Here is a 26,574-nt window from a genome sequence, read left to right as displayed (position 1 = left end):
GCACCGCAAGGGCCCCTCGGGACGCTGCGCGAGTGCGACAGAGACACGGAATCCGCCTGTGCAGGATGGCAGACGCGGCAGACACGCTCGCCTGGCGGATAGCGCTTTGTTATCGGGCCCGCTTTAATAATAGAACGCGGGCTAGCCGCGGTTTAACTCTTTCGTACTTTCTGCTCGTCGGGAGCGTGGCTTCCTCGCGGCCCGAGGACAGAGAGGCAAGCGAGCTGTTCGTGGTGCTGCTTAGCGAGCGGTGGCTCCGACCGCCGTTCCTGGTAGGCGACGGGCACGCTCGCGTGGCGAACGGGTTGCCTCTAGCGCTGTCGTCAGGCGGCGCGGCGTGCGCTCCGCTCTGTGCGTCATAAGACCGATGCAAGCGGTCAAAATCCCGGACGCGTTTTGAGCTCCAGAGTCGCTAAACAGGACTCGAACCGGACGCGTGACCCCACCAATGGATTGCTCTCCGAACGAGGAGTCCGTTGGTGGGGTCACACGTTCGGTTCTAGGCCTATTTAATTTGGCCACCTCCACCGGCCCACTGTGCTCTGTCACTCTGTGTGTGAATCAGATTGAGATGGGGTGTGGGGGACAGACGATCACAAATTCATGGTTTCTTTACTATTTTAATGTAAAAATAGGCATCCCACATTCCATTTCTTTAAAACAGTTAAGAAATAGTTTACCAGTACAAAGCTTTGCATGGTCCCCATCTAAAATTAACACAACTTCTCTTTTCATTAAAACAAAAAGAATTACAGCAATCATGTAAGCATAGCGAAACCTCGCTAACCAAAACTTCTAGAAAAACAGTATCTTTCATGTATTTACCGCGAATGAACTTAAAGTGACATTCATGAGTTTGATCTTGGCCAAATCAAGGTTACAGAGGTAGGTTCACCTGTAAGTATAATGCTGCAACAAAGAATACATAATGTACACTAAAAAAGAAATTGATGAGGTAGAATTAAAGAGATACTCAGCACATCACTCAAATACAATAAATACAGTGTAATATCACAATCAATAAAAGATAACTTTACAATTATTAACAAGAAGTTGAGGTACTAACTCTGTCCTGCAACTTATTAAATAATAACTTCTCCAAGAGATACAAGAAAAGTACACTTCAATATTGGTATCTTTTAAGGATCTTTTACCCTAAGGTATAATGCTTTATAAGTTATTGTTTATACACAAACTAAGTAAACCAAGTAAAAATTAACAGCACTGCTTATACAAAACTGATTGACGTGCTGAGAACTTTTACCGAAATAAGTCTAGACTTTGAAAGAGAGAAACTCTCAATCTGTAACAAAATTAACTACTGAAAATTGAGGCAGCACAGATTGTAAGAGAGAGAATGGGACATGCACCTAGTCTGTGCTCCCACAATTTTCAAAAAGAAAAAAACAAAAACCAAACAGTAAAAAGGAGAGCACCAGAAGATCGAGGCAGTACTGTTAACAACAAACTTTTCCCCGCTGAAAATGCAACTAAGCGCATCTGTTGCACAATTTTATTACAGTGTACACAGCAATTGATAAATAAAATTTTAAGAATGAAAAGATGAAACAATACTCATTAAAATGAAAAAGGGAGTACAGCTATTCTTCAAGTTTCTCCACAGTAATTTATCAAATGCTGTGAGATGAGTCTGCAAACCAGGTTCACAAACTGACTTTGAGTCTTTCATCCAGAATAAATTATTATGTATAAATAAGTTCGAGCACAAGCAGGAGCTGCATGTATGATTTGTGTGTGATCAATTACTTATTATTATTAAATTTATGTAAAGCCAAACGCGTTCAGTACCGATCACACAACAGAACTATATAGGATCTTCATTCACAACCAGTAAAATTAAGTTGCAAAGAACACAAAATAAATTATTTGTAGAGGTATCTACAATGAACTGTAACAAACAGCAAATCAGTCTTATTCAGAAGAACACCACAGTGAGTAGTGAAGTCTCTAAAAAGCTAATTGAACGTAGAAAGGACTTCATACCCTTTTTGGAACAAATGGTCTTTGAGTCTGACACATATACATACAATATGTATGACATACAATGTGTAAGAAAGAAGGATAGAATATACAAATACACAAAAAAGATGGACGTTTGTAAGCAATAACAATGCCTCAGCCTTCAAGATCTTCAAGCTTCACCTTGTCTTCTGATCTTCTTTCAGTTTCCACAGAATCAATTCCAGGGCTGCAACAGCATCCTCCTTGCTGTCATGTCCTCCAACTAGATGATGAAGAGAGTTGAATAGATTACAAATAAGTAAAAATGGGGCAGGGGGGCAGAAGGTGTAGAGACTTACCGTCATTTTGAATTATCTTTTTGAGATATTCTCCTGCTAGATTCCGTAATGCTCGCTTTTTGGGTGGACCCATTTTATGAGGAAACACCACACTAGAATCTACTACAGTGGGATGAATTAGCTGTAAGTCAAACATGAGTTGAATAAATGGCATGCAATTATTGTTTAATCATTACCTATTATCAATTTAATGACAACAAATACCTTCAGTGCTTTTAAATCAGACTCCAAACTATGACCAACAAGTATGGTTTTATCACAGAACATTCCTAGAAGTGTTGCCTGCACTTGTAAAATAGATGTAGTAACACCTTTGAGGTCTTCCTCTGTAATTCCACTAAACCTGAAAAATAAAGGACAACAATTACACGATGGTAAATTTATTAATTTATGAGATTCAAGACAGAAAGGAGAGGGATTGAATTAAATACCTTGTGTTGTAATCCAAGATTTTATTAGCAGGCTTGACAAGAGTTTCGTATGCAACACTTAGATCCTCTTTAATAACAGTAACTCTTGTGAGCTCAATACCAGCAGTAGTATAACACATTTCACAATCAAGTGCATAAATCCCAGGGTTCGACTCCATGTGTGGCTTTGATAAAGTTGACATGTATCCAGAGTTTTTATCCCAGTTTTGTTCAAACACATGGTATGGTGCTATGGAACAGCCACTGCCAGTACCATCACAGCAAGTGTATTTGGTTTCTGCTTCCCGAAATCCTGGAATCAATACAGATGCCATGAAGCAAGTTTACAAGTGATAAATTGGTAGATAACAAGAAAAAACAAATCATCATTCATCACGAAACCCACTTTTAAACTTTCTGCCCCAGTGGTAGAAGCATTCTTCATCTTTTACTTGTTCCCCATGTTTATTAACTGAGTAAGGCTTTAAACACCGAACACATATTTTTTGTCGAGGGTCAGACGGCTGATGGATAACCCGGAAGGAGCTTGGCTTCATAGTAGCTACACCCTTCTCGCTACTTGGCATGGGGAAACCATTTTCTTCTAATTGTTCCTTAGTCAAAATATAGGGTTTCATCTGTTCATATAAATTTAAATCTGTAAATAAAAAGAGAAGAAAATAAGCTCACAATTTTGAACGGAGTATGTAAAGAAAAGGTAATGAAAGTACTGCAACTCGATACTAACGTGGCTTTGGCTCCGTTTCTTTCTTTCCTGATTGTATACTCCAAGACACTCTGGACCCCAGTTTTCCTGCTATCATGGCATTGTGTGAAACAACTCGATTAGGAATTCCTGACATCCCTTCCACTGAAACAAAACAATAAAACTGATCAGTTTTGTTCCATTCATAAGAAAAAAACACTCAAAATCTTATTAATTTCTAAACAAAAATATCTTACTTTTAGGTCCATTTTGAGATGATTCAGCACAAGCCCTCAGATCCTTTAATGTTTGGATTATGCGGTGACTATATACTCCGAGCGACTCAGTTCCTTGAGTACTGGACTTTTCAGATTCCAAAGCCTTTTGAAAAGAATAATCTACTTGGTTACTTTTGTTGATATTTCAAATATGATGAAAGAGAACAGAGCACCTACCATATCATGGGAAGCCTCACCAAATCCAGCATCAATGTAAGCTTGGAAAAGTTTGTTTACATTTGCTTGTCGAGTAGCTACCTTGAACTTTCGGCAATCACTGGGATTCACAATGGGCTTACGCATTGCAGGAGCATCCTGAAATAATTCAAATGGTGCGATTGTTAATTTTGTTTTGAAAGAAAACATTGGAATATGCAGGTCTGAGGGCAAGCCCTGTACATCTAATTGATAGTTGACACAATGGGGGGAAAAGAATTCCTTACCATATTTGGTGCATGGGCTACTCTAACTTTCACTAAACGACCATATTCATCCACACGCTGACTTGTTTTGTCATAAAATCGACTTGGTGAAGTACCAGTTGCTTTAGGTGTACTTGAAGTTTTCAATGTGGTTGGAGGCTTAAGAAGCATGGCAACATTAGACACCCCAGCAATTTTTTTCTTTGCAGGTGCTAGACAGAGTAAACAGAGAAAATTGAATTAAGTAAACAAATTTAACTTTGACACAAGCTTGTCTTTTCCTTTGCCCAAAACTTACGACACAACTTCGACAGCACTCACCACTTGTTGAAGTCGGCAGAGATGCTTGTGGAGCGTTAGTTGAGGAATAAGGGGCAGGTGCAGACGGTCGGGGCACAGAAGCAGGAGCAACAGCTAAGGACGCCTTCAACTCTAAAGATTGCATTTTCTCTTTCTTGAGCATTTCCCAGCGATCTCTCATAACCTGTAAGCAAAACAAAAACAAAATCCATGAGTAAGATTGTTTTAAAATTATTTGAACCAATGTCACATTTTTGCATACCTGATATGGAGAGGACTTTTTCGCTAGAGTAGGAACTGGTTTGGCACTTGGTTGCGAAGACGAATGGGATGCTTGATGTGCTATCCTTTTTTTGCTTGTTGCTGAGGGTGCTGGTTCATCATTTACAGTTACCCTTTGATCCTCTGTTGAAAAGAGAGCGGGTTGGTTTTGCATTGTTTCTGAGAATTCGCTGAACATTTCGTAGCATTGCTGCTCAATCATGTCTTCATCTTCCAGGGATGCATCTAGTTCGACTTCTATTTTCCTTATTTCCTCCTCCAGCTTTACTCTCTGAATCTCTTGCTGCCCTGTAAATCAACAAAATTTAGAATTCACAAAAACAACCAAAAAATAAAAGACGATGAATTAATAATTTACAATAAGTCATTAGAAATCACCTCTTTCTTCAGCAGATCGATGGGATGATTTTTTGCTGTGCTTGCTTTTACTGTGATCTTTATCCTTTCCTCTTTCTTTGTCTTTCCCTCGGTCTTTATCTTTTTCTCTGTCCTTCTCTTTATCCTTCTCTTTTTCACGATGCTTGTCTTTGTGTTTCGAACTTGAGCTAGATGAACTACTTTTACTTTTTGATTCTGATGAATGGCTTTTCTTAGCTTCACTACTAGAGGATGTCTTCGATGATGATGATTTTGATGATGAAGTTTTAGAAGAAGAGGAGGAAGAGGATTTACTTTTACTGCTACTACTGCTGCTACTGCTCTTTTTACTATGACTGCTGCTACTGGAACTCTTTTTCGAACTTGATGATGAAGATGACTTTTCACTGTGCCCATTTTTGTCTGAACTTCCATGCGACACTTTTGGCTTCTTACTTTCATTACCAGAACTCACACTGCTACTTCTTCGTTTTTCACCTTTATGAGAACTGCTACTACTGTTATGACTTGATTCTGCCTCTTTGGGTACCTTAGTTTTATTACTGTCACAGCTGGGCTTCAAATTTTCTTCTGTATCTATATTCATGGATGCATTATCATCACCATTTTCTTCAAAGTCCAATTCTAAATTGTCCAGTTCAGACAAATCAAGATCTATCAAGCTCTCTCCACCACTTGGGTCCCCGTTTAACTGTGCAGCTGTCTCTGCTGCTAGGTCCACATCGTCATCATCTGATAGCTGAGACTCTTGAAGACTGTACGTTGGGTTGTCCTTTACTTTGGAAGGTACATATTCGGGTGAGTATGGAGAATATGATGAATTCTCAGGTGCATAAGAATAGCCTGTCCCAATGGGTTCAACATCATTTGGACTGTATTGAGCACCTTCTGGTCCATACATCTCGTAAAGTGGGTTCTTGAGGGGATCCGCTGAAGAGGAACTTGAGGTTTGGGAATTGAGGCTGCTGATTGATGTTGGGCAGTAAGTTGGATAGGAAGGTCGACTTGTCCCAACATGATGTGGGACATACTCTGAACTGGGTTTACTCTTTTTAACAGCAGCACTTCTAGTAGGAACACTGTAAAGAAAGAATTTTTGTCTTTAACAGCAGGTTTAGAAGACATGAATTTCAATTTGAGACAATGTCAATTCTTAGTTAACTGAGAGACTACTTACGTAGGGGTGTAAGGAATAGGTATGTGAGATGATTTTAATTGAGAAATTGGAGTAGGATTGTATGCAGGTGCCGCATCAACAATTGCTTTGTACATCGCAGCTCGACTTCTATGGGAGGATTCACTGCTTGTCCCAGCCACGGCTTCATCTTCATTCTGAACGGAATCATTTCATATAAATAAGGACACATTAAAAAGTCAAAGAAAGAGGTGTTTGTCGAAAGGCCAGTTACCTGCTCCTGAGCCGTGTTGGCCACTGACCCCAATACATTGTCTTCAGTAGTGGCATTGACATCTGCACAAGAGAGTTTGTAAGTTGCACAACATGTTGATTTGTAAAATGCATAGAGAAACTGATAGGTTATGATGGGTTGGGAGACAAGTTCAAGACGCAACACCAGCTGAGCTTAACGGTACAAGTGAATTGAACATAGCGGGTGTACGTTGAAGCCAATTGAATGAACGTTTTCTGACGTTGCTCCACTTGTCACTGACAGGGACAATGGGCAGATAGGGTGATCCTCTGACAGGGGAGGACTAGGACGACCCACTAAGGGCATTCCACACGATGAGACACACTGTAGAGAGTGCCGCCCCACTATTTCGCACAGCTCCTCACCTCTTTTTCCATGCCTATAATGACAATAGGGTCGTGAACACTGTCCGGCCCCTCCGTTGTAAAAAGGACACTCCAGCGTCCTGAAGCATCCCAGCGATGGAAGCATTTTGGATTGGGGGCACCATAAGCAACAATTTGGCTGGCTCTTGGCTGGCAGCGGGATTAACTATAAGACTTGTGAAACAAACCGGGATCATAGACAAACACAGAGAGGAAGGGGAAAAGAGACAGGATTTAACCCCACAACATTTTAGATCCTTGTTTACGGTCGGCAGAGGCCGTGTCAAGCCGCCAGGTTTTTCTCCGTACCGCACTTGTACTAACGCACAGAGGGGGCTTGCGTGAGGCTACCACTATGAGAAATTTACGACTAGTTTTTATGTTTTTCGAAAACTCAAAACAACAGCAACAGCACAGTTCACTTTTCTTGTCAGTTTTAATGCTCATGCCAAAAAGGACGATGGATCCGAAATTATATCCTCTTTCGTGCGCAAATCGATGCAAGCATTGCACTCGTGTGGCAAGACATACATTTCATCCCCCTGTTGTCATGGCAACAGATAGAATGTCAAACCATAACATAACCACATCACATTGGTGTCAACATGGTTGTATCATCGCTAGTGAATGACTTGTGGAAAACAGAAAAATGTAATGAATGGAATGTTTTGGAAGTGACAGCCCAGCTTCCTCTGGTCTGAGGCCTTTCTCCAGAGCACTAATTTTGGTGTTGTTGGAAGCATCTTTTAAAGACACGTTGTAAATCGTTTGCTGAGTTTAGTTTTTCCCTGGCATCAACCTGCATATTCTTGCATCAATCTTTGCTGGTTCACCATGCCAGCTGACGAGAGAAAGTCTTTCATTCTTACAACTTCTGGTATTACTTGTTCCTAGCTTTACCCTTTCTTGCGACATGTCATTGCTACAATGCTGTAATCTTGCGTCCTGTGTTCCAGCTAACTACTTCAGTAGGTCTGTCTCGGAGTCTGAGCTCTTAACACTAAGTGCCGATAACACTCTGAATAAATTCTTAGATGACAGACATTGTTTTACATTAATTGTGGAACGAAGAGAAAATGGATTCAGCTTCAGTGAACAGGTCTGTTTTGTATTGGTAGGTGTTTTTTTCTCTCCAAAAGCACAGATTCTTATATTGACTGGTTTCAGATTTTGCCAGGGGACAAGGCAGCTTTGGTGTTCTTCAAACTGCGACCTGATGTTGTTACACCACAAAACATGCTCAGCAATGTTCTTGTTTCTTCAATGCTTGATTCTCCAGCATCAGTTTTGTATCATTCATTACAAAAATTATATGCACCCGTTCTTTTAAAGGTGAGTCCTGATTTCATGGGAGCTCAGCATCTACTGAGACCCACAAGGCATCATAGTGTGTTCACTTCTTGAGGGCTAAACACACAGGTGCATCTTTTCTCAGTGCAGAATACTTATACACTTGAAATTTCCAGAATTTTCAGGGAGACGATAGCATTGACCCAAAACTGCAGGATCTATTAAGTCAGTTGGAAGCAAACCTTCGGTCAGCTCTTAATAGAAACAACAGGATTGAGAAAGGAACTGGTGATGCTGAACCTAATGTGGATGGTAACCCAAAATAAAACATGCAACATGCATTACCTACTTGAATAGATAATTCATTCTATGATTTTACAATAACTTTGTATTATTGTTCTTGATGCAGTCATAATTACTCCTGAAGATGAGCTGCAGTACTGGGCCTCCTTGGCTAAATCATCCCCCAAGGGAAAGGAATCTATGAAAGCTTCTGCTTTCCTCTCTATGCTTCAGCCATTGGTTCAAGATCTACAGTATGAGAGCATTCACTGAATCACATCAACTAAACTAAATTAACTGTGACTAAGGGTCTTTATTTTGTTTATTAATGGCAGATCTTCAGATTCACTGACATCGTTTGAGGAAAGCTTGGAGACAGCTCATAATGCCTTGGATGATATCTGGAAACTTGATGAATTTCGTTATCCCCAAAAGAGGATGGAAAATTTAATGGAAGTTATTGGTAAGTAATGCCATCAATTTTTTTTTCTTTGTTCCCTAACAGTTTGTCTTATGACAGTTTTTTTTTTCAGGCAATGCAATAACCCAATTTATACAAACTAGATTGCATGACATAAACTTGTGGGAGTCTCCATTTAATATAGTTGAAGAAAATTTAAGCCAAGTAAATATTTTTTCATGTTTTTCATCTCAGGCACATGATTTTATTTGATGTAAAGGTGTCTCAATGTACTTTGTCTTTTTCTTAGAGTGTTGCTGTGTGTGAGAAATGGATTGATACATGCCAAAAGCTTACTACTCTGTTTTGGCCCAACCATTCACTTCATGCTTGGAGTGGAAAACCATATGTTCCCAAACATATACAGTCCTTTTCGAAACGTTTAAGTGAAGTGAAGGAAATTAGAACCCTCCACCGCCAACTTACAAGGCTGCTTTCACGTCAAGAGCAGGAGGAGTTGAACACAAAGAAAACTTTTCAGCCTTTCCAAGGGATCAGTCCTCTTCTGGTAAAAAAAAATCTCTCTTGATCATGAGTTGATTTTTGTTTGAATGTTTTCAATTTCATCCATACCTATTTTTCAGGTTAATCCTTACACTGAGCCCCTGTGGAGAGCTGCCGTGAACCAATTTCAACAGAGCTTGCACCCCACGGAAGAGAGGGTTGCCTCAAAATTAAAACTACAGCTCCGTAGTGTAAATGCCAACACATTGCAGGTGTTTTTTGTACTTCTTTATGTAAACCATTCATTAACAAATTTCTTCTAGTGTACTAACAATTTTTTTATTTATTAAAAAAAAAATTAAAGTTACTTCAAGAGTTTAAGCGGTACCAGGTGCTCATTGAACTTGACAGCGTAAAAAGAACACTAGTTCCAGAAAGAGAAAACCTTCTGAGTTTGCTTTTGGAGTATGTCCACAATACAGCCTCAAATTTCAGTGCAGGACCCAAAGGGAATGAATCATTGGATTTGCCTCCAGTAGTGAGCAACATTTATTGGGCACGCCAATTGGAGTACAAGGTGGGTGGGTGGGTGATTGAAAAATGGATTCTGTTACCTCCTTGTTTTTCCAAGTGGTTAAAAATCAGCTTTTTTTTTTCAGCTTGCTGAAATTGAAAAAACAAGTTCTAAAATCTTGAGTGATTTGAGTGCCTTTGGTGATCTTCTGCGGTCTTTGAGTTCTCTGAGTAAAGAAGTGCAAGAATACCGCAGTCAGCAATGGGAAATTTGGCTTGATGACACACGAGCTGCAGTATCGTCAAAACAGTTGAGGTCAATAAGTAAAATCTGAAAAGTAATGTGAATTTAAAAAAAAAAAATTTTTTGTACCTTTGTTACTGAAGGGATGCTGTTCCTCCTCTTTAGTCTTAGGACTGGTGAGCCCGTTGTTCATTTTGAACAAGGGAAGCTGATGCATGTGAACTACAACCCGGAACTGGTAGGACTGATTCGAGAAGTTCGCCACCTTGCTCTCCTTGGCTACAAAATTCCTATGGCTATTTTAGAGGCTGCTGATTTAGCAAAGCAGTTCATGCGACAAGCGAAATCTCTTCAGCAAGTATGGAAATTTACTTGTTGTGTTTATTTAGTTTACATAAGCAGACTATTTTTGAAATGTGAAGTTAATGATTACTCATTATTTTCCAGGTGGCCAATTTTCATAATACTATTGGAGATCGCATGATTGCATCCCAGCGCCCAATGATGCTCTCAACTGCGTTAGAACTGTCACGATTGGTTCAAGAGCAATCAAGTGTCACATGGACTAACACTGCTGCTGTTGATGCATATATTAATAAGTTGCAGGTAGTTGTGCAGAAACTGGCCAGGGAAAACAATAAGCTTGCAGCTTATCATTCACAAATCTCAGATAAGGTGTGTGTGGGTTCTGTTCACTTATTAATTCCATTGGATCAGCAATCTCTCTGTAGATCAACTATATACCTCCAACATTCCTTATACAGGTGATTTCATTACTAGATACGGATCTTTTAAGGCAACAGCAGCAGTGGAAAGAAGTATTGAAAGAAATAAGGGGTACAATGACACTTGTAGAACAAGAGGTAAAGATGATCATTTCAATTTCCAGCAAATTCTATGAATCAGATTCATAATAATACTTATTCATTGATTGCATATGCCACAGTTTAGCAACATGCGATCATGGCGCCTCCACTGGGACCACCAACTGTACAAGTCTCTTGAATACCAATATCAAATAGGACTGGAAAACTTGAACCAGCACCTTGCTGAAATACCAGTTGAGCTAGTGTACAGGTATGACAGTTTTCCCAAAAAGATATTTCTAGTTTAAATTGAGTAATCTTTTTGTTGAACATGGCAACTTTTGATTTACAGGCAGCAAATACTTCAATTTCGACCGCCATTGGAAGAAATACGCATGAAATATTATGGACAGCTAAAACGATATTTAAATATTCCAAATGTTTTCAGAGGTGTCTCAGATACAGGGGAAAACTCTATTTTTCCCGTGATGATTGAAAGGTCTGATCACATTTTGTGGGTAATATTTGTGATTCAATTTGATGTTATCCTTTTATAACTTTTCATTGTACAGGAATGCCCACCGTTTTGCTGATGTGTTTGCAAAGGCAGAGGAGTTATTTGGTCGGCTTGAAGCATTAAGGGATCGCTGGATTCCTTGGGTAGCTCTTGGGGCTGCACCATTGGAGCAGTTAGTTCAAGAGCACCTCAAGTCGTGGCAGGATTGGGACAACAATTTTAAGGCATCCAAAACTTGGGGACAGCAAATTGCAAAGTTACCCAGGTATAGCTTCAAATTTCATCATGATTGTTTACATACAAAATTTCAAACTAATGAAAGAATTATTGTTATTGCAGCTCTGATGAGAAATTGGAGTGCTTCAGCATCTCATTAGCACCCGTGAGGGCGGAAATTGATCTACAAAATCGTCACTATTGGGACACGTTGACAAGCTCACTCCAAACTTCCATCATAACTGAAGCAGTAGCTGTGGAGAAGTTTATCACAGATTCCACTGACGCTCTATCAAAACAACCCCGCACTGTTGACGAAATAGGAGAGGCTAAAGCAGTATACACTGAGATAATCGATAAATCTTCAAAGGTGAGAGCATAGTCATAGTACTTAATGCCATATAATTGATGTATGTATGTTACTCGTAATGTTTTGTTCTTTATGGGTTATTGTGCTTGACAGATGATGGCTAATTTGGAGGAACTGCAGAACAAAAATAAAACTTTGGCGAGCTGGACCAAAGAAAGGGTGGACCAGGTTGTTCGTGTGACTCGCAATTGGGACAATTTTCAATCCCTCTTGAGTAATCACCAGGTCTTCTTGGAACAGCAGGTAGCAAATGGACCTTCATTTCTAGACAATCTTTCCAAAAGCTGGTTGAATGTAATAAAAATAGTTTCATTTCTTTTCACGCTATTTATTTAGGTGGAAGGAATAAAGAACACTATAAAAAGTCAAGTGGATGGCTTTGAAGAGGAACTTGAGAATTTCAGCTTGAGATGGGAACAACTAAAGCCTCGTGAAACAAGTTTGTTGGATGGTGGCCCACAGATGCTTGTTCAAAGTCTTGCATTCTTGCGAGAAAAACGTCAAGAATGGGATGAAATTTTAACACGCAAGGAGAAAATGCTGTCAGTGATAAACTTATACCTGTTTGAAATGAACTTAATTTTCCTGTACTTTTCTTATTGTTCATTTACTTCAATGTGTGACTTTATTTTACTACAGTGATGATTGTAAACTTTTCAACCTATCAACACCAGAATTTCAAATTTGCAATAAAGTTGAAGAGGATATAAAATACCATGAGAATATGTGGTCTTTGTTTGATGAATTTAATACAGGTAGGATTTATGAAATAGATTGCTAGCATTGATTTATCCTTACGATCAATCAGTATTGTTTCAATTTACCAGGTATTCAGAATATGTCTAAAGAAGAATGGATAATTTTCCGATCCAAAAGCTATCGGTTTGAGGAGTTTTTGAATCTTTGGGATGCACGCTTAAAATCAAGTCCCGACAAAACAAGTCTTACTGTTCGTCTCTTACAAGATGTTGAAAAGTACAAGGTATAATCAATTTATTGGATCATTTTCTTTGGCCACTGAACTTGCACTATTTATCACAATGCTCTGCTGTTTTCTTTGTAGGCCATTTTGCCTTTATTGAAGCTGGTGAGGGGTGATATGTTTAGTGACAAACATTGGATTGAGATGCTAGGATTACTGGGCATACCCAGTAAGCCAGTTGAAAGCCTTGTCTTTGGAGACTTTTTATCAGCGAAAGAAAACATTCTAGCACAAGCCCAGGCCTTGCAGGTACTTATTGTGTATACTGAGCAGAATTGAAACATGGAAGCTTTTCTAGTTTCTTTATGTTTCATTAATTTTAACTGTGATTTTCTTGTGATAAAGGATCTGAACAATAGAGCATCAAGTGAAATTGTGATACGCCAAGCCTTGACAGAGCTTGATATTTGGGAAGTTGAGGCACGCTTTCAATTGGTTTCCCACCGTGACTCAAGAGGGTCCTCTGTCATGTTAATAAAGGACTTTCAAGATATTCTTAACAAAGTAAGCCACTGTTTAAATATTTCGTTTGTGATGGAGTATGAGAATTTTTTTATTGAAATTGGTAAAACATTTATATTCCAGGTTGGGGATAATCAAAGTTTACTTCAGTCTATCAAGAATTCTTCGAATTATAGCAGCTTTAATGACAGAGTTGCAGTCTGGGAAGCAAGACTTGCTGATATTGATTATTTCCTTCGCAACCTAAATCAGATTCAGCGAAAGTAAGTACGGTACTAGTTTTATGAATACTTGACTCTTCCATGTTTTAGTTAGGATTTATGCTCTGTTGGTTTAAATTGTCATTTCCTGTCTGTAGATGGGTGTATCTTGAACCTATTTTTGGTGGTGGGGCAGTAGCAGTGGATGGAGCTAGATTTGAGCGTCTGGACAGAGATTTCAGATATGTCATGGACACTGTCGCAAATGATAGCAAAGTCACAGCACTATGTCGTATCAATAATTTGCATCATATACTCACCACTCTTCTTGATCAATTAAACCGTTGTCAAAAGAGCCTCAATGAATATCTTGAGGTTTGTATCAGGTTTGTGGTAGTTCATGAAAACCCTGATGTCATCATTAATTTTTTACTTTGGTCCAATCAGGAAAAACGATCTAGTTTCCCACGATTTTACTTTGTTGGTGATGAAGACCTTTTGGAAATACTTGGCCAATCTAGGAAGCAAAATGTCATTCAAGCTCATTTAAAAAAGTTGTTTGGTGGCATGAATACTGTCGTGTTTGATGGTACAGGAGACAATGATGCTCTTTGTATTATCGCAATGAAATCTCTTGATGGGGAGATGGTGCCTCTCTCAAACCCCGTTGATATTACTGTCCCAGTTGAAGTAAGACTTAGTAATCAATTTTAAAGCCCATTGCTTGTTTATCAGCCTGTTTAACTTTGGTTTAAATTTGTTTTCTGGCATTTATAGGTTTGGCTTCAGAGCTTGTGTGTCGAGATGCGCAAAACATTACAACAGTTAACTGCCGAGTGTGTAAAATCTAATCGTAACAACTCTGGCGGACCGGATCCCTTGCATTTTCCGTCTCAGGTTCTTTGTCTGACCCAGAGTATAACTTTCACTGCTCAGTGTGAGGAAGCCATTAAAAAAGGATCACTAAATTCATTTTTGAAATCAATCAAGGTAGGCAAACTCTCTGTAAAACCATTGGTTCTTAAATTATTCAATTTATTTTCTTGAATAAATTTTGTCTTCTTTTGGGGTTTCTTCTCAGGCCCAGCAAGATGTGTATGCCAATGTGGAGCTTTCCAGCTTCAGTGATGGTGGTGATGATGAGGCTCGTATTCTTGAATTGAAACAAAAAGCCCTTCTTGTTGACATAGTTCATCATGTGCACATTGTAGAAGATCTGATAGAATCTCAAGTCTCCAGCCTTCAAGATTGGGCCTGGCAGAGGCAACTCAGGTTTTATATTGAAAAAGATGGGAATGTCATTGTAAAAATGGTTGATGCTCAGTTTAATTACACATATGAATACCTTGGCAATGCTGCCAAGCTTGTTCATACACCTCTGATAGACAAGTGTTTCCTCACATTAACTCAGGTATCCATTCACGTTCTTCGTAGATGTCTTTGCTCTTGATGGTTTAGCAGGTTGTCTCAAATTTTAATTTTTGCAGGGCATGCACATGGGGCTTGGTGGTAACCCTTATGGTCCTGCAGGTACAGGCAAGACAGAATCCGTTAAAGCTTTGGGTGCTGCACTAGGCAGACAAGTATTGGTTTTCAATTGTGATGAAGGCATTGATGTGATGTCAATGAGTCGTATATTTGTCGGCCTTGTGAAATGTGGAGCTTGGGGCTGCTTTGATGAATTCAATCGACTGGAGGAAGCCACCCTTTCTGCCATCTCTATGCAAATACACCCCATCCAAAGTGCAATCAAGAATCGACGCCCTAAAGTTAAAATCATGGAACAAGAGGTCCCACTCGACTTCAATGCTGGAATATTTGTAACGTTAAATCCAGCGGGGAAAGGATACGGAGGAAGGCAAAAGCTGCCAGACAATTTGAAACAATTATTTCGACCTGTTGTCATGTCAGTGCCTGACAATGAGCTTATAGCAGAAGTCATCTTGTATTGTGAAGGTTTTAAAAATGCAAAGCTAATTGGGAAAAAGCTTGTAGAGGTTTTTGATCTGTCCAGGTACTTTTTTTCCATTTAACTCAATATTGCCTTTTCAATAAGTGTTTTTATTTATAGAGGGAGAGAGTTGTTGAAGAGCAGACTTCACTTTGGTATTTATTCTCAATTTCAGGAGATTGCTAACACCTCAGAAACACTATGACTGGGGACTTCGTGCTCTGAAAACAGTATTGGGAGGCTGTGGCAGTATGCTAAGGAATTGGTGGAGCTCCAATGGCAATCATACAAGAGGCAATGCAGAGCTCTCCAATGAAAGAGAGATGGAATTAGCAGTACAAGCTTTACGACTGAATACATTATCAAAGCTCTTGTTTCGGGACTGTTTGGCATTTGATGCTTTGGTCAAAGATGTGTTCCCAGGCATTCAATTTACTGCCTCTGGCCATGAAAAGCTAGCAGCAACTGTGAAGGAAAGCTTCTCTGCTCTGGGCCTTCAATACAATGAGAGACAGGTGTGCTGGAAATCATCATAGGCACATGATAGCTGAATCAAAGCATTTATTTGGAGAATTTACTGTGTTTATTATTTTTACAGGAGCATAAATGTATAGAACTTTATGAACAACTTCAGCAGAGAATGGGAGTGGTTATTGTGGGACCGTCTGGATCAGGAAAAACTACATTGTGCCGCCTGCTGAAACATGTAAGTGTTTATTTAATCTGGCTTTCTCTAGAAAATATTTCTATTTTTTTTTCTCTCATAGGCTCTTAACCATCTTGGTCATGTGGTCAGACAACACACTGTGAATCCCAAAGCCATGCCACGGTCCCAATTACTTGGGAAAATTGATTTAGACACTCGCCAATGGATGGATGGAGTTTTAACAATCAGTGCACAGAAAGTATATTCTGAACCACCAGGTACATTGGCGCATCAATACATTTAACATCTTCAGATAATAAAGATATTTTGAAAATTAACACACATCTGCTAAATTTTTAGATATTCACTCATGGATTGTATGTGATGGTGATGTTGATCCAGAATGGATTGAGTCACTAAATTCTGTACTAGATGATAATCGTCTTCTCACTTTACCATCTGGATGGCGTATTCAATTTGGGCCAAATGTTAATTTCATTTTTGAAACTCATGATCTCAGTTATGCATCACCCGCTACAATATCTCGCATGGGAATGATTCTGCTAAGGTATGCGTTTTAATTTTTTTTGCTTTAGTTTGCAAAATGCCTTCTTAAAATAACATGTTTATTTCTGATTGAAAGTGATGAAGACATGGACATCAATGGTTTGATCTCAATTTGGCTAGGCCAACAACCAGAGAGATCTCAGAGAGTCCTCTCTCAGCTTATTGAAGACCATTTCCACAAAGGTTTGTAGCCGTGATGTATGGAGTTCTTAAATATGTTGCAAACTTCATGACTGTGTAACCCTTACTTATTTTATTTGGCAGCATTGAAGTGGGTTATGACTCAGGGAGAAAGTTCTTTGCCAAGGTCTGTAGTTGGTCTTGTTCGCACCGGTCTTTCACACCTCGTACAAGTGGAAAATGCCCCACAGTTCATGGTTTCCTTGATCCGTGGACTTGGTTCAAACCTCACTCTCCTTAGTAGAGAATTATTTGCAAAACAGGTAAACATTTAATTCATATACCATCTTGATGCAATTACTTTTCTTGTTTTAACAACTAATGGAATGTTTCAAAGGTATTTGATTGGTTTGGAGAGTACCCACTAGACCCAGCACTTATCCTGAATTGTCACTATAACACAGAAAGGGGTCGCCTAGAAACCTATGTGTTAGATTGTTCTACAGATGTTGGAGCTATTGGTCAGACACTGCCAATAGTTCATACTATCAATGTGAAACTTACTTTGAGTATCCTCTCTGTCTGGCTACACCAAGAGAATTCAGAACCTTTTCTTCTAGTTGGCCCAGCTGGATGTGGTAAAAGGTATGTTGCATTTGTCTCCTTCTAAAGTTGCACGTTACTTTCAGATTTAGCAAAACTTGAATCCTTGTATTTTGTTCCAGTATGATTCTGAATGAATGTTTTCAAAACTTGCGAGGAGTTGAAGTGGCGATTGTACACTGCAGCGCACAAATAACTCCAGAACATGTATTGCAAAGATTAAAACAGGTATTTTTACTGGGGTTCTCAAAACTCTATCTCCTCAGTTCAACCCCACCTATTTATGTGTAAAAATTTTTTGCAGGTTTGCATGATTATTTCCAGCAATACTGGAAGGGTCTACCGACCCAGAAATGCGGAACGTCTAATTTTGTACTTCAAGGACATAAATTTAGCGAAGCCAGACAAGTGGGGCTCAAGCATGCTGATCGCATTCTTGCAACAGGTAGATCTTACTGATATCCCATCTAATGAAGTTTGTGTTGTCACTTAGTATTTATTTACCGTACCCAAATTATTTTCAGTTGATCACATACCGTGGATTTTATGATTCTGACTTGGAGTGGGTTGGTTTAGAGAGAGTACAGATTGTTGGGAGTATGACAGGAGGAATTGGTCGAAATGTGCTATCTAGTCGCTTTACTTCCATTGTACATGTTCATGCCGTGGGGTAAGTGTAAAAAAATATATTGCTTGCTTTATGAAAATTTCAGTTGGATAACTTCAATTGGTTTGTTGATTTTAACTGGATAAAATTCTAAAGAAATTTTAAAACAATACAAATTTGTTTCAGATTGCCTGAGGCTGATGAGTTGAAATCCATTTACAACGTCTTTATGAAGGCGGTATTTAAACTTTCTATGCCTACTCACCCTGTTTGGTCTTCTACCAATAAAGTAGCAACGCTTGTTAATACTATAGTACGGATATACACAGAAGTAAGGCACCGCAGATTTTTTTATCAAAACAATTTGATTGTGTACAAAGATCAAACAATATTGATTCATGGCCTAATAACACACTGTTAATCTCTCCTCCTTTAGGTTTGCTCCACATTTACCCCTATGCAGCAAAACCATTACTCTTTCACACCTAGGGACCTCACCCATTGGTGCATGGGTCTCTTAAGATATGATCTACAACCAACTGATTCTTCTGTTGTGCCTGTTTTGAAGGTCACTATTTAAAATTCGTTTTTTTGCTATGAATCCATATCCCTTCATTCAATTAAAAAAACACTGTCTTTCAGGCCACCCTACATGAAGCTATGCGAATATTCTATGACAAGCTTGTTTGTGACAATGATAAGAGCAAATTCCAAAATTTAGTCACTTCAGTTCTTGAAAATGAATGGAATAAGTCCTCTGTCGTGGATGAGCTCAATGGTAAAAATACTCAAGCATCTATCTCTTATTTTTCTGGCAGTGTCTTTCATTGGCAATTTTTGTTGAGAGTGTTATGGGTTTCTTTAAGGCACTTACTTCGTCACTTTTGGACATGGGAGAGTAGATCCGAGTAAATCACACTTCGGCAAACTGTTGTCTCAACTTGACAAGAATGATTGGACTAAAATGGTCAAAGATGGAATGAACATTTATGGTATGGTACCTTCCATTTGTGTTATTAATCTTTACTGATTTATCTTGATTTAATGTAAGTGTCCCTCTCTGCACAGGCCGTGAGGGTGTAGCATTAGATCTGCTAGTCTTCCCAGAACTGCTTCAGCAAGTGGCATGTGTTGACCGCGTCCTCTCTGTGCCTCAGGGCTCATTGCTCTTGGCTGGAAGGTGTGGTGTGGGACGCAAGTCATCTGTGCGTATAGTTTCAGCCCTACACGCTAAAAAGCTGCTCACTCCCAAAGTTGGACGCAACTATAGCTTGAACAGTTTCAAAATTGATCTGAAGCAGGTACATATTTATACCATGATGCTATCAAAATTTTTTGAAGGATTTTCAACTTTTTTTTCTTATGCTCTGTCTAGGCCATGCAATGCGCTGGTGTTGACGGTGAAGAAGTCATTCTGCTTTTGGAGGACTACCAGCTGGGAGAGGTTTCCAGTGGTTTTCTTGATATGGTCAACAGTCTCCTTTCTTCTGGGGAGGTATGGCAGCCCAGAAAATATTTCTAGATTATTGTAATGAAGCACATCTTATTGGAAGGTCAATTGATTTTGCAGGTTCCTGGTTTGTACCAGCCAGAGGAATTAGAATCTGTAGTAACTCCTCTTCGAAATTTAGCGGCTCAAGAGGACTTCCAAGGGTCTCCACTCACATTCTTTGCTCAACGTAAGCAGTATTTTCAATCTTGTCTTGGTTTTGAACCGGTAATTATAAATAACAATCTATTCTTTCCTTTGTAGGTGTTTTGCAAAACCTTCATATTGTGTTGGTACTGGATTACACCCGCTCTACCTTTACCAATATTTGTGAAAGCAACCCAGCACTGTACAAACAGTGCTCTGTTATGTGGTGGCCAGAATGGAGTCAAGCTAGTATGAGGGCAATACCTCGCCTGCTACTTGAAAAGTATGTTTTTTGTCCTCTAGCAACTCAGGATAATTTGCTGTTATTAGAAACGAAATGCATGTCTTGTTTTAATTTGTTTCAGAGTGGACGGAGTCACATCATATTCAAGTGAATCAAAAAGTAGCAACAAAAATCACATTACACAGAAATTATCAGAAGAAGATAGTCTACTGGATGGCTTCCTTCACATCCATCAAACTGCAAAAATCCAACAACAAACACCCTTGCGCTTCATTCTTTTTGTTCGAACATATCTTCACATATACATTAGTTGTAGCATGGATATCCATCAGAGACAGGAAAGACTACAGGTAAATTCAAAAATCAATATGTTCAACTGCACACCTGCATCTGCACATATGATTTGGATGTAATTTTTTCAGGCAGGGGTTTCTAAACTTACTGAAGCCAAGCAACTAGTGGATAAATTGAAATCAGATGCAAATATCCAAGAAGAACTCTTGGCTGAAAAACAAGCAGCTGCAAATAATGCATTGGAAATGATAACTGAAACAATGAGGAGTGCCAATACCCAAAAAAGTGAAATGGAGGTTTTAAAAGATAATACAGAAAAAGAGAACCAGATTCTAATGGCTAGGAAGCGTGAAATTGAGCAGGAACTTGTTGAGATAGAGCCCCTTGTCAATGAGGCCAGTACAGCCATTGGAAACATTAAAACTGAATCTCTTTCTGAAATTCGCTCCTTACGTGCGCCGCCAGATGTCATAAGAGATATTCTTGAAGGTGTTCTCCGTCTAATGGGAATTCTAGACACATCATGGAATAGTATGAAAACTTTTCTAGCCAAACGAGGAGTAAAGGAGGACATCAAGTAAGTGATTTTAAATCAATGTGTATGTCTATCATTTCTTCAACTTCGAACCATTTTCTACTATTTTGCCTAATTTTTCTCAGGTCCTTTGATGCTCACAGCATAACTGAAGAAAGCCGAGCTGCAGTTGAACAGCTTTTAAGAGATAGGAAAGAATCGTTTGATCCAAAAAATGCAAAACGGGCATCAGTGGCAGCAGCCCCATTAGCGGCATGGGTTACAGCAAACGTAAAGTATTCCAGGGTCTTAGAAAAAATTCGACCATTAGAACAGGAGCAGAGCAAACTTTTGAAGTAAGCTTATGGTTTCATGCCCAAATTTTTCTGTGAAGTGAGAAGCTTGATTCTAAACGTTTTCCTTTTTGTTAGGAATTTGCAACGAGCTGAATCTCAGATAGGAAAACTCAGAGCAGGCCTCACCGATGTCGATCAAGCTGTGTCTGAGCTCAAAGGCCAGCTCAATAGCTACACGCAGGAAGCGGCACAGTTACAGATTCACCTGAGTAAGGCTCGAGAAACAATAGAGGCAGCAGAGGGTCTCGTGTCGAAATTGGATGAAGAATATCAAAGGTGGAAAGATATGGTGGGTAAAAGAACTGTTCTGTTTTGATTGGCCAATGCAAAATTAGCAGGGTTTAACACAAGTGTATTATAATTTCAGCTTGCTGAAATCTCTTCAAACTTAGGACAGCTCCCAGTGAGTTCTCTTCTGGCCGCTGCTTGCATTGTTTATCTTTCATCTTCTCCTGAGAATGTTCGAAAGTAAGTAGCTTACCTTGGGTTTCAATCACTTTATTTTCATGGTTAATTCATTTTTGTACTTATGAAACTTGTTGTTTCTGTTTTGCAAATTTCCTAGTGCTCATATAAAAGAGTGGCAGTCTAGATTTGGGTTATCCGATTTTCGTTTAACTCAATTTCTTGCATCTCAACGGCAACAGCTTCAGTGGCAGGCTGAGGGTTTGCCTTCTGATCAGCTGTCAGTCCAAAATGCAGTGATAATAATGCAGGTAAATAAGAAACACATGTATGCACAGTTTAAAAAAAAGCGCAATTCTTTTAATGTTCTGTCAATTATTGAATGGAACTCACTTTTATTCTAGCTTGCCTCTTTGGAATCTGGGGTTAGTAATTTTATAACTTGAATAAAAATAATTAATTAATGAGTTTTGTGAGAACTTTGACCGTTTCTACCAAAGCTTTTGTGCAGAACTTATACTGAAGATGTTTTTAAAACTTATTTTGTAGACTATGATGAGACCTTTGCTGGTGGACCCTTCCTACAGTGCCACTGAATGGCTACAGAAGCATCTTACAAGCCGCATGGTGGAAGTAGTGACACTACACAGTGAAAGATTCACAACAGTTCTTGAATTAGCCATCAGGTTTGTTGCTTTAGATTTGAATTGCACAGTCCACAAAATCCTAAGGCACATTAAGGCATTACGGCTGAAATTTCACATTTTTAAAATTTCTGATATGATTTCACCGCTCAAGGCAGGTTTCCTTGTAGTTTTTCTGGCAATTCTCATTTTCCCCCAATTTCTGATAGCTGTGTAAAAGATAAATTGTTTCAGGTTCGGAAAGGTACTGATAGTGCAAGAGGTGGATCACATAGATCCGTTGCTTTACCCTGTACTACGTGGCGATTTCATCAATCAAGGTGTGGAAAAATAAATACCCCCTTAATATATCACTGTTCATTCAATTGTTTCTGAAATTCCCTTTTTATCTTGTTTCTAGGTCCCCGCAAAGTTGTGCAGTTAGGTGAAAAGTTAGTTGACTTCAACTCAGATTTCCAGTTGTTTCTAACTACAAGGAACATCTCTCCAGACATCCCTCCTGATGTATTTTCTTCTATTACTCTTGTAAACTTCATCACATCACCTGCAGGTTTATCAGGACAAGTAAGTACACTATGATATTATTGAAAATATTTATTTTCTCGTTCATTTTCTTACACATCTGTCCAACAGCTTCTAGCTTGTGCACTGTGCACAGAACGACCTGAGTTAGAAAAAAGAAGGGGGGAGTTGCTACGTCGAGAAGAAGAATTATCTGCTCAACTTCATACTTTGCAGGATGGCTTATTACAGCAACTTGCTCAGGCTCAGGGAGACATTTTACAAAATAAGGTTTTTTTAACTTTGAATTTGATTTTATCTCTGCCCTGTTCAATGACAAATACAATAATCACAATGTCTTCCAGGACCTTTTGGCTTCCTTGAATGAAACAAAAGCCAAAAGTGCTGCTATTTCGGAATCTCTGGAAGAATCATCTCGTCTGCAATCAGAGCTAAACAAGGAGTGTGATACATACAGGCCTTTAGCAGATTTTGGCAGTGCTCTCTTTTTTGCAACGGTTGATTTAGGAAAGCTCAGTTCAGTGTATCAACTATCTATAACAGCATTCATGAGACTGTTTGAAAAGGCTCTTAAAACACCTGAGGTTGGTATCTCCATCGACCAATAAAATAAAGACTGTAAGATAGCTCATTAAATTAAATTCAATATTACAGGCTATTCACAACTCTGAAGATCGGCACAAGAATCTGCAACAACGCTTGTTATTACTAACTTTCCAGTATGTAAGCCGATCTTTATTCAAGGCAGACAGGCTAACTTTTGCCCTTCATCTCTCTCACAAAATGTGTCCAGCAAGTTTCCTGCCCAATGTAAGTTCAAATTATTCAAATTTTTTGAAAATTTTGCTTTTAAAATAAAAAATACAAGTTAACTTTCTTTTTTGACAGGAATGGGAGGCTTTGACAGGACAAGTTTTAGTTGATTTGAAAGTTGACACAGCACAAATCAATGACTCTGTTCCTAAATGGCTTGAGGAAGACAAAGCATTTGAAGTGTTTCTTCTGCAGGTATAAATGGAGACATTATCAACACTGGACATTCAAAATATATTCTCTTTACCTGCTTTATTTTCTGCTCACTTATCTTCTAGAACGCACTGCCTGCATTTTATGCTGAGTTGAAGCTAGAGGACAAAACTGCATGGCAGAATTTTATGGAGAGTGAAAACTGTGAGCAAATGCTGCCTTCACATCTATCTGGGAGAATAACACCCTTCCAGAGAGTTCTCTTAATTCAAACCTTAAGACCAGATCGATTACATTCAGCTCTCACTTCTTTTGCTCTGTCAACATTAGGTGAGAATGTAGGGCTCAATATACTTGACTTAGAAATGTGCAAACACCATTGTGAAAATTGGATATTGTAGGGATCATGGATCTGTCTCCTCCCACATTACGGCTGTCCCAACTTCTTGGTGAGCTCCTACCATCTGAACCTGTGCTTCTCATTACGTCTCCTGGAGCTGATCCCTCTGAAGAGTTACGAACTCTGGCTTACTCCACTGTTGGAGAGAATCGGTACCATGAGGTAAAGCAATTGGTCTATTTCAATTGGTAGAAGGTGGGCACATGGTGCCTTCACTACTGTTTTACAGTGTTTACAAAGTAATTTGTTGTTGTATGTTGTTAGATTGCTATGGGTCAAGGTCAGGAAGTAAAGGTGCTGGAACACCTAATGCTGGCTGCCAAAGATGGCCATTGGTTGTGCATAAAAAATCTTCATTTGGCTACATTTTGGCTAGAATCTTTGGAAAAAGAGTTCCGCTCTCTATTACCTCAACTTCACTCTGAGTTTAGACTGTGGCTCAGCACAGAGTTACATCCAGGCTTCTCGCCAATAGTGGCTCAAACATGTCTGAAAATTACTTATGAGGTAGTGTAAAAGTTTCAAAATTTTTATCTGAAATTTTGTTAATATTTTGAAATTTTTAACATATTTACTTTTCCAGGCTCCTCAAGGAGTTAAACGTAACTTGCAACGTACATATGCAGCTTGGGGATCACAGATGCTAAATGGAACTGATCGCTTGTTTGCTCGAACATTGTTTGCTCTAGCATGGTTTCATGCTGTTATTCAAGAAAGACGCACCTTCATCCCCCAGGGTTGGGCAAGCTTTTATGAGTTTAGTGATGGAGATCTGAAGGCTGCAACCCTGGTATTGCAGAACTTGGTGAAGAAGAAAGGTACCGATTATTGGGCATCACATTCCTTGCACATTAAGGACTTTGTACATTTATAAGTAAAATTAAATTTTTAAAAAAATATTTGTTGATTAATTTTGCAGGAGGCCAGTCTGTTCAGTGGGAGTACGTGCACGGACTGTTAGAGAAGGCAATTTATGGTGGCCGTGTTGATAATGTCTATGACACTGGTGTCATCATATCGTACTTGCAGAAATTTTTTAATAAGGGGGTACTGCATGAAGGATCAAAACTCATAAGTGAAGGCATTCATGTACCCAACACCCCAGACTTCAATGATCACTGCAAAGAAATCCAGCGGCTTTCAGAAAAGGACAAACCTTCTTACTTTGGGCTGCCAAACAACGTTGATCGATCTTGGCAGAGGGTCACCAGTGCTGTGGTTGTCAACCAGCTGAAAATGCTCCTGAGATCCAAAGAAGGGGAGCAGAAGTTTGACAAGGAAGAGTGGCAACGCCTGTTGTCTCCTATTTTGAACTTATGGAAAAAGCTCAATCAAAGTTCTGGATTAATTCACCTCCGGCTTGATTCAAAGGAAATTAAAGAAAAGGAAAATATGGCCAGGACACCACTAGAGACATTTGTGATGTTTGAGTTTCGCAGAGCTGTCGAACTGGTGCAGCTTGTTCATCAGTCCCTGGCAGCTGTGAGCAAAGTTATACGTGGGACGTCTTTACCCAATGCGGATGCACTTGCTGTAGGAGGCTCACTCACAAGGCAAGAGGTAAGAGTTTCATTGTAAAAATTGTCTTTTTTAAAAAATCCCGTGTTGGGTAATTTTGATGAGCGACTGACTGTAAACAAAATATTTGCCGGCAGACTCCCTCCTCTTGGCAGCAGCACTGGGAAGGCCCCGACAGCCCCCTGCACTACGTCCGCGGCCTGGTGACCAGGGCCATCGCCGTCCAGCGCTGGAGGGACAAAGCCCTGGAGGAGCGCTTCTGGACGGAGCCTCTGGACCTGGCCGACCTCCTGCACCCCGAGACCTTCCTCAGCGCGCTCAAGCAGCAGACGGCTCGGGAGGCAAAGGTCCCCGTGGACACGCTGTGCCTGGACTGCCATTGGTCCCAGCCGGTCGGTAGAGGCCGTGGTGTCAGGCTGTCTGGAATCCAACTGGAGGGTGCCATTTGGGATGGAAGGCAGCTTGTGAGCTGCACTGACAACTCACCCCCTACAATGACTATCCCAGTGCTGTACCTGGCTTGGGTCCATCAGGTAACATGACTTCTGCTGATACTGATTATTGAGTGAGCAAATTCAGGACTACCTACTAATCACCATGCAACTCTTTTCTGCTCTAGGATGCCCAATCTAAGTATGGTTCTGAATCGAAGCTTCAACTACCTCTATACCACAATGAGGAACGGCGGACTCTGTTGGCAGGTCTTGAAGTCCCTTGCAATCAGGATAGTGAACTATGGATTCAGGGAGGTGTTGCCCTTTTCTTGCACAATTAGATCGCGTTTGCACTGTACTTTATCTTGTGTTATGAGCCTAGCCCACTTTCTGTAGTAAATTGTTAAGATAAATCAAAATGCGTATTTTCTTGTCCTTATTAAAAAATCTATGCCTAATGATGGCCAAC

General features: G+C 39.6%; 2 protein-coding genes across 2 annotated transcripts; one reads left to right on the top strand and one right to left on the bottom strand.

Annotated features, from left to right (window-relative positions):
* Positions 1–600: 600 nt before the first annotated feature.
* Positions 601–7,194, bottom strand: LOC117644907 (RNA exonuclease 1 homolog). The gene is made up of 15 exons (XM_034384618.1): positions 6,893–7,194; positions 6,507–6,568; positions 6,275–6,429; positions 5,098–6,176; positions 4,700–5,007; positions 4,459–4,621; positions 4,159–4,349; positions 3,893–4,030; positions 3,695–3,818; positions 3,480–3,602; positions 3,138–3,389; positions 2,753–3,044; positions 2,526–2,664; positions 2,322–2,442; positions 601–2,245 (listed from the first exon to the last, which is right to left on the bottom strand). Exons 1-15 carry the CDS (start codon positions 6,996–6,998, stop codon positions 2,160–2,162), a joined length of 3,339 nt encoding a protein of 1,112 aa, XP_034240509.1. The 5' UTR covers positions 6,999–7,194; the 3' UTR covers positions 601–2,159.
* A 532-nt stretch (positions 7,195–7,726) lies between these two features.
* On the top strand, positions 7,727–26,518 carry LOC117644397 (cytoplasmic dynein 2 heavy chain 1). Its single transcript, XM_034383819.1, has 69 exons — positions 7,727–7,769; positions 7,849–7,991; positions 8,060–8,224; positions 8,359–8,494; positions 8,592–8,718; positions 8,800–8,927; positions 8,998–9,089; positions 9,175–9,432; positions 9,509–9,640; positions 9,733–9,945; positions 10,028–10,197; positions 10,291–10,483; positions 10,573–10,800; positions 10,890–10,988; positions 11,072–11,202; positions 11,284–11,430; positions 11,504–11,713; positions 11,788–12,034; positions 12,128–12,277; positions 12,371–12,576; positions 12,674–12,789; positions 12,862–13,016; positions 13,098–13,265; positions 13,362–13,520; positions 13,602–13,741; positions 13,837–14,053; positions 14,126–14,368; positions 14,456–14,668; positions 14,760–15,089; positions 15,166–15,692; positions 15,805–16,144; positions 16,228–16,335; positions 16,397–16,553; positions 16,636–16,843; positions 16,919–17,025; positions 17,107–17,285; positions 17,360–17,607; positions 17,688–17,793; positions 17,870–18,010; positions 18,090–18,235; positions 18,359–18,503; positions 18,609–18,740; positions 18,815–18,950; positions 19,039–19,164; positions 19,241–19,473; positions 19,548–19,667; positions 19,743–19,851; positions 19,926–20,091; positions 20,174–20,402; positions 20,475–20,923; positions 21,007–21,216; positions 21,292–21,505; positions 21,584–21,684; positions 21,782–21,932; positions 22,026–22,046; positions 22,171–22,307; positions 22,500–22,585; positions 22,666–22,829; positions 22,899–23,057; positions 23,132–23,371; positions 23,442–23,597; positions 23,676–23,795; positions 23,879–24,083; positions 24,155–24,315; positions 24,418–24,660; positions 24,737–24,971; positions 25,073–25,713; positions 25,809–26,204; positions 26,291–26,518. The coding sequence occupies exons 1-69, from the start codon at positions 7,727–7,729 to the stop codon at positions 26,444–26,446; spliced, it is 12,867 nt and encodes a 4,288-aa protein (XP_034239710.1). The 3' UTR covers positions 26,447–26,518.
* The last annotated feature ends 56 nt before the right edge of the window (positions 26,519–26,574 follow it).

This window comes from Thrips palmi, unplaced genomic scaffold (assembly GCF_012932325.1).
Source record: "Thrips palmi isolate BJ-2018 unplaced genomic scaffold, TpBJ-2018v1 HiC_scaffold_18, whole genome shotgun sequence".
Classification (NCBI taxonomy): domain Eukaryota; kingdom Metazoa; phylum Arthropoda; class Insecta; order Thysanoptera; family Thripidae; genus Thrips; species Thrips palmi.
Note: the sequence above shows the minus strand (reverse complement) of the source record. Positions and strands in the feature narration are given on the sequence as shown.